We start from the raw sequence: 8,201 nt of genomic DNA on the forward strand, positions 1-8,201 counted from the left end.
TCAGCCGAGTCAGGGGGTCAAGGGGGGCGACACCCCCTTGCCCCTTGCCATGGGGGTCCGGGGGCGCGGAGAGGCTCTTGTTGTTGTCCATCGCTAGATGTTGCTCTTTGTACATAAATTTAGAGATAGAGAAAATCGCGTTTATATAGTTTTTCAAAAATTAAAAAAAAGAATTAAATTTTTTTTTAAAAAGAATTAAAAAAAATTAAAAAAAAAAACAAAATTCGCGCGGCCGATCGGCTGGCGTCGGGCCGCCACAATGGCGGCACAGCCGCATCGGCCAGCCCTGAAGCGATCGGCCAGCCCACGCCGATCGGCTCGCCGATTCCTTGGCCGACTCTAATGGTTCGGCTAGCTGATCGGCCAGCGCGACGAATCGGCTAGCCGGTCGCTAGCCGACCATTGCGATGCTCTAAGGATGTTACAATTCTTCCCTCTCTAAGAATTGTAAGAAATACTGCGATAAAATTCGCGAATCATAAAAACGCGATATTCTAACTATTGTAACTAATGACAAAAAACAACAGTAAATGAAATGGAAATTACAATGAAAATTATAAAATAATCGAACTATTAAGTCTAGTCAAGGAAAACTCTCTTTAAGCAAGACAAATTACATCACCATTAGTACTCTTGGATTGACGTATTATCCTCAAAGATGAAACGACTTCCTCCTGACGTATACAACATCTCAAACACGCTAGGCATCGATGAACTTGACGGAGCTCCAAAATCGAGCAATACAATGTTCCTAAAATGTACGATAAAATGTTGAGAGCTTGAGAGAGAATGGAGAATGGTTTTGTTGGTGTGTAATTTATCCACAACTTAATACCTTTTATAGACATAAAATAACATGAGAGATCATAGAATTAAAATATCATAAATGATAAAATTAAGAAAATAGAGTTACAAAATTTGTTAATGGCTTAACCGTTTCATATTAAATTATAATTTGAGCATGAGTTTCCAAATTTGAATGACACGTTGTTTCTTCATCATTTGGCCATGAAGTCTAAATTGTAACCGCCTCATTTAAACTAAATTAAATTTAAAAATATATAATTTTTCGTCACTTGTAAGGGTTTGTAATTAGCATGATTGGCAGTTACAAATTAAAATCATAACTTAATTATATAGACCCCAAAATTTATAAATATTTAAAAATCGACCCAAAACTTATTAATATTCAAAATAAAGCTAAAACTCGTCTTTTATATATGTATAGATGGATTTTTTTAGTGTTGGGACTACAAATACTTATTCCTAAGTGGAAAGTATTCTTTAATATAGGTTTAACAGAACTTTCCATTTTTTTAAAACATAATTAAATGCATGCAAAAATCATAAATTTAACAAGCTAATAGTCATTCGCAAATTCAATGATGTGATCAAAGCATAAAAAATTATACTCCTATTTATGTTACATACAAGAAATATAAATGATCTCAAGTTGAGACTGAATTTTGGATCCGGAAAAATCTGAATTGTGACAATTGATAAGTTAATTAATCGTCTTAAGTGTAGACTATTACTAATACTAGTCTTAACCCACGTGCGATGCACGACGGAATATTATTTTGTTATACAATTTAAATTGTTAATCGATTAATTAAAATAAGAAACAATATAATTATATACGATTTAAAATAGAAAAATATACTACTATGTAATAAAAATTCAATAAATATATACTCCTCAGTTCATTTTACACCTAAAGACATTAACTTAAACATATTTAAAATTGAATTGAGACAAACACAATTATTTGGACAATGATAAAGAGACTACATTAAGTGTTGACATTTTTGAAAAATATGTTTAAAACAATCCTTCATATTTCTCTACTAAAAATAATAAATTGTGTAAAGATGAAGATAAATACTATGTATGTTTGAGTTAAGGATGTTACAATTCTTCTCTTTCTAAGAACTGTAAGAAATATTGGGATAAAATTCTGGAACCATATACACGCGGTACTCTAACTTTTGTAATCAAAGGAAAAAAACAACAATAAATGAAATGGAAATTACAATGAAAATTAGTCAAGAAAAACCATCTTTCCGCAAGACAAATTACATCACGGTTAGTGCTCTCGGATTGACATATTTTCCCCAGAGATGAAAACGACTTCCTCCTAACGTATATAACATCTCAAACCTGCTAGGCACCTATAAACTTGACGGGGCTCCAAAATCGAGCAAAACAATGTTCCTAAAATGTGCAATAAAATGTTGAGAGCTTGAGAGAGAATGAAGAATGTTTTGTTAGTGTGTATATTGTATTTCATCCACAATTCTATGCCTTTTATAGGTACAAAATTAGTAAATGAGAGATCATGGAATTATAACATCATAATTTTAAAATCAAGACAATATAGGTTACAAAATTTGTTAAATGCTCATTATTCTATTTAAATATTTGTAACCACCAATGAGTCATTGTAGTGCTTTAAGAATTAGTCAAATGCTGATTAAAATATCTAAATAAATATTCATGAGTTACTTAAAATATTCAAATTGGTCCATAACTTAGAAATATTTCAGAATAAGGACAAAACATATAAATATTTCAAAAAAAGGCCAAAACTCACCTTTTATATATGTATAGATTCAATCATGGAATTTTTTTTCTAAAATCATCGAAAATGGAAATTTCGCCATATAAAGCCATTGAATAAAGCTACCCCAAAATCACCCAAAACGTAATTTCCCATATAAAGTCGTGGAAAAAAGCTACACCCATGCACGCTTACGTAAAACATTAAAAGAGAGAAATATTGTTCAAATAACTGCTGGTATACAACACCAGAAATTCACATATATATGCATATATGGACGGAGTACAACCATTATTTCTCGAGCAAAAAAGCCAAACCATTGTATCTCACATCTAGCTGCAAAATTTGGCATGGTGGATTTATGTAAATCAGCTGCAAAGGTATTCATCGTCATCTGCCTAGACGATAGAAACGACTCGAGATGTATGTATGTACCGTTAACCGAATAAAGAGATGTAGCACCATTTATTGAGAGAAGAGTTAGATCATTCTGAATGATTAGATGCCGCTAGAGTCCCTGCCAAAGATGAAACGCCTACCCCAGTCGGATATCACCAGCGCTCTAGTACGCCAACTTACTAGCTTGCTGAAACACACACAAACGCAAAGCAATCAAATGCATGAAAAGAAGGGGCTGCTGCCAAACCAATCAATCCAACAGAAGAAATGAATAATCCAAACACACCTTGCATATACAGAATACCAAAGCCACTGAGTGCTGTGACCAATTGAAACCCAATCTCCAGGAAGCTGTGCTGCCGTTTGCTCCCCTCCCAAAGGAGCAAATTGCCCTAGATGCTTGTACCTAGAAGACCATATTATATAGGTACACCTTACATTAGAATGAAACTCATATCTTCTGCCCCTAAACTCTGATTTTTAATTACTGTTGCTGCTGAATGGTTTTGATTTTTTGTTGGATTAACTAAATTTAAGGAAAGTGAAGGAGTTTTCGGCTATCTGGTTTATATTATAGGAAATATCTAGGGAGCAGGGGTATGGAGCATTAGAATATAAGGACATGAGCTCAGACCTGAAAGGACGAAACCTGTGACGTCCTTCACCCCTGAACCGCAGAGGGCCTTCTGGATTTTCCTCGCAGTATTCCATGCGGTTGAAACAGTCAGCGAGATAGGAACCTTGCTGTGCTGCAACCTGAAATGTCATCAATTGAGTGTTGGAATGCCGTCATAATTTTTGCAATAGAGGGAGAGATTAAATTCACCATGATGTATCATTGGAGAGACGAACCTGGGCAGTTGCTGGAAGATTCTTCATCTGAGAATCGACCTGAGAAAGAGCTGCCTTGAACTCTTCCAGATTCACTTCAACTGATTCCTTAGCAGAATCCCCTTTTGAATCTTTCAGAAGATCAACGAGGCTACTCAACTGTTTATTTTTCAAATATAGTTCAACTTGGGGGTATCTTTCAGAGATATCCTTGAGTGTTTCTTGAAATTCCTTGACAGTAAGTGTCTTGGAGTCGTCTTTATCTGCCTTTTGAAATATAGCCCAAATATCTTCCTGGCGTGATAAAAAAATAGGGTTTTACTTTGTCAGAAACTAAACTGAAACAGAACCATATCTAAAACTGATTGCAAGATATGACTATCACAACTTAACAAACGTGAAAATAGCCTGCAAAACATCATTCGGAGAAAGAGTTTCAAATAGTCAATGTGGCTTGTTTTCTTTAGACAAATATCTACAACTTAACCTCAATTTCTGTGCATGCAAGTATATGGTATTTTAAGTATAAAACAAGAACAGAGACTAGCGCGGTACTTAGGATACAAGACCTGAGCTCAAAATCAGGTAACGAGATCTGAAGCAACATGAATCATAAATTTGCAGCAAGTTACTCTTTCAGTAGTAAAACTATTTAGGAAAAGATTTTGCAAGCCTGCATATAATAGTCCTGTGTATCTACATATGATGCTGGTTCATTTTGACTAATCTAGTAGCATACTGGAAGACAAAAATCATTTTCCTACCACCCAGTGAAGCAGAAAGAAAATGAAAGGATATTATGACAAACTAACAAGCCAAGGTTCTTATTAAGGATGAGAAGTAAGAGTCTTTATGACAAAATTAGGTCTATAAGGCAATAATACCATGACTTTGCGCTGATTGATTGTGGCACAGTCTCCCAGTGCATAAATGTCACTCGTCCCTTCTACTCGTAGCCACTCATCAGTTGCTAGTACACGTCTATTACCCTGGGTAACAAAAAAGACCAAGTCTTAAAACAACTACGTTTGGATTCATATACCATTAAAAAACAGCAAATATAACAATAGATAAAACGTAAATAAAGCCCCATAGACCATTGCATTTCTACCTGACCAACTTGCTTCATGAATTCCATTATAACAGGGCGAGTTCCAATTCCAGTTGACCACACAACCATGCCATATGGCATATTGGATATTTCACCACCATTCTTTACTTGTTTAGTGGAAATTTCTTTATCTGTTACCTTCACAACCATTGCCCCGGTTTTTAAATCAATTCCATCTCTCTGAAATTTTTCCTCAGCAAAAGTAGTAATTCTTTTGTCAAACCTGCACAGATCATTTTGTATGAAACAATAGGTCATCAGTAAGTGGTCAAACATGAAATATTTCATCTTGAGTCCATGATTCATCTCCACTAGAAGCAAACTATGCATATGAGAAACCCAGATACTAAGAAAGCAACCTAAGTGTGGGTGGCACAAAAAAAAAAACAAAGTCAATGAACCTGAAGAAGACATGCCCTGTTACCCATCTCTGCCAAAAGTACTGTCATAGGCAAGCATGTTATAGAACAAAAATGCTATTTCAATCAAGAAAATGATAATGCATGGTCTATTTATGAGCCAATACAAGGGAAGCATAGTGAACATGTCTATTAGGACATCATAAATATCTCGAATAATGATGTTCCAAGGTTGTGATACCTATATCAATGTACTACAAGTTGAAAAGACTACAGTACTTTTCAGATTTATGTTACAATATGCCCAATACATACATATTTAGATGGCTAACAGCAGCGACAGAAGGGTAGTTTAAAACGTTTCTAATCAAAATATTGAAGCAGAGTAGCTTAATCATAAGAAATTTGAGTCAAACAAGTAATTACTTACATGTTCAGAATATGGTCTGTAGCTTCAAGAAGTGTTATCTTAACAGCATCTTTCACCTTGGGATATAGTTTTACTAGATCTTCAGTCACATAATCATGAAGCTCTGCTGCAAACTCCACACCAGTTGGACCTCCACCAACAACAACAAAATGAAGAATTTTTTTTCTTTCTTCATCACTTAGATTAGGCAAGCTCGCCCTCTCAAAACAATCAACAATCTTCCTGCGGATCTTCTGAGCATCTTCTATTTCCTGCAGATCATACAGTATCAAATCCAAGTCAAAAATAACAAGAAGAGAATAACAACTTTCATGCCAACAAACCTACAAAAATAGGATATATAGGTATGAAGTTCATGCACCAAAATTCTGTGATCATATTTTTACTCAGATCAATGGTTAATGGAATCACTCTCACTTTTAGCAATGTTGGGAGAAGCTATTGATCCAGTCCAAGAAGTTTATAGTATGCAACAAAGAATCCCAAATTTCTATGGTAAGACAAGTTTTCAATGTTACCTTCAGGAAATGGCAATTTTCTGCCACACCAGGGATATTGAATGTATTAGAACGGGCCCCGACAGAAACCACAAGGTAGTCATAATCTACAACAATCTCCTCTATCTGATTCGGATCACCAGCCAGATTAGATCGACAGTAGACTTTCTTATTTTTTGCATCAATCCTGTAGCACTCTGCTTCCCAGTAGTGAACATTAACATTTTTCTGCACAAACCTTCCACTAAGTAAGCAATAAAATAATAGCAACCACAATGCAAAAATAAAAGTCATGCTGACAATTGTTTCATAGGAAAAAAAAACTGCATAACTTCAGTAAGATGACTTTACAAAGCTCAATAGAGTATAAAAAGAATCATGTAAATTGTAAAGTACTAATGAAGTGTGCAAAGTTAAATAAAATGACAGATAAGTTGTACAGTATTCAATAATAGAACAGGATTGCAACTCAATTGCTAAAACTGAATACCTTTCTGACAATGTTGCGGATGGGTTCAACAATGCTGCGAGCTTCCACAGTGCCAACTGTCACACTTGGTAGCAATGGGGTGAATGCAAAAAAATTACGTGGTGATATCACCTGGACATCATAGGATGGATCTTTCAGGTTTTTCAAGAAACTTGTTCCAGCCCAACCAGTTCCAAGTACCACTACTCTCTTTTTCTTGTTCTTGTCATCAGCCTCAGATGGATTGACAATACTTATTCCATCGTCTGATTTAGCATCAGAAAATGCCACAAGTCCCCCACCACTGCCATCAATGCGCAAAAAGTTTGGAGTTCAGTAAGGTTTTCAAATCGTGTAGAGACAATGATGAGTCCAACATATTTCTCTCCCAAATGAGAACTGAATTCTCGAAAATTATGCAAAGGCACACATCAAACACTCTACCTAGAATATGGTTGGACTATCAAACATTTGTACGGAATTAAGCAAACCAACAAGGAAATGCATTATTTGTTACTACAGCTTATCTTACTGCACACATCTATTGTTGCAAAAACATGAGAAATACAGAGAAAGTCTCCAAAACTAACATTCATGCAGTTCAGATCTTCAGAATCTATCCATCTAATCGTTGCGCAATAATCATGAATTCATATCATATAATCATATTAACAGCCGTTCTTAACCGATGCTAAAAATACAAACCAAAATAAAATGAAACTCAGCTTTCCGTACACACCACAGTTAAGGCATCTTAAAACCGAGGGCCATAGTTTTCATCAATCAATCAATCACTCTCCGCCAACAAAACTCCACAAATAAGACACAATTTCCATGCCAACTCTCCAAGCACAAATTCAGGTTCCAACTAAACAGAAGCAGAGAATTCCAACAGCGAAATAAAAGTCTAGGAAAACGCAAAAGTGAATTACCCGACGGTGAAAACAATCAGCATTTTAGCAAGCGACGAATTCTCTCGGAAAGTTCTCGAAAGCCTCTGAATCGCCGTCATGTTTTGCATTTGTTAAACTTCAACGGGAGATCACCTGGAAACAAATCATAACAGAAGCAAATCAATGAAACTAAGCCATACATACACAAAGCCTGCGGAGCTAAAAGGAAAAGGTAAAGAGAAGTGTCGTCCAAGGCTCACTTGTAGAGAGAGAAACGACGGAGATGGAGAGTCTTAGCTGGTCACAATAGTCAGTTATGATGTAGGGCGAATCAAAACTAGAGCCCAAAAAGGTTGGAGGAGGGAGCACGGAAACGTGGTGCGGTGCAGTTGAACCTTCCTCCGCTGGCTTTGCGCACAAGAAAAATAGGACACGTGTCGCCCGGGCGCGTGCTTTCCTGGGAATTCGGTGACGGTCAAGGTAGGTGAGAAACGTGTGTGGGTGCCCACATGCCAACTTGCGTTTTCACCATTGTACAAATTCGGATTCCAATAGTACAATACAACAATGCACGCATGTGGTGATACGGAACGTCTTTCCGTTGAAAATTAATTAACAAATGGAGTACTGTACTATATTTTATCATTTTAAA

General features: G+C 36.0%; 1 protein-coding gene across 1 annotated transcript; it reads right to left on the minus strand.

Annotated features, from left to right (window-relative positions):
• Nucleotides 1-2,693: 2,693 nt before the first annotated feature.
• LOC125196202 (external alternative NAD(P)H-ubiquinone oxidoreductase B2, mitochondrial-like) lies at nucleotides 2,694-7,966 on the minus strand. Its single transcript, XM_048094619.1, has 11 exons — nucleotides 7,810-7,966; nucleotides 7,589-7,702; nucleotides 6,678-6,960; nucleotides 6,209-6,415; nucleotides 5,691-5,941; nucleotides 4,902-5,124; nucleotides 4,675-4,779; nucleotides 3,812-4,084; nucleotides 3,594-3,715; nucleotides 3,246-3,365; nucleotides 2,694-3,146 (listed from the first exon to the last, which is right to left on the minus strand). Exons 2-11 carry the CDS (start codon nucleotides 7,675-7,677, stop codon nucleotides 3,059-3,061), a joined length of 1,761 nt encoding a protein of 586 aa, XP_047950576.1. The 5' UTR covers nucleotides 7,678-7,702; nucleotides 7,810-7,966; the 3' UTR covers nucleotides 2,694-3,058.
• Nucleotides 7,967-8,201: the final 235 nt, after the last annotated feature.

This window comes from Salvia hispanica, chromosome 6, assembly GCF_023119035.1.
Source record: "Salvia hispanica cultivar TCC Black 2014 chromosome 6, UniMelb_Shisp_WGS_1.0, whole genome shotgun sequence".
Classification (NCBI taxonomy): domain Eukaryota; kingdom Viridiplantae; phylum Streptophyta; class Magnoliopsida; order Lamiales; family Lamiaceae; genus Salvia; species Salvia hispanica.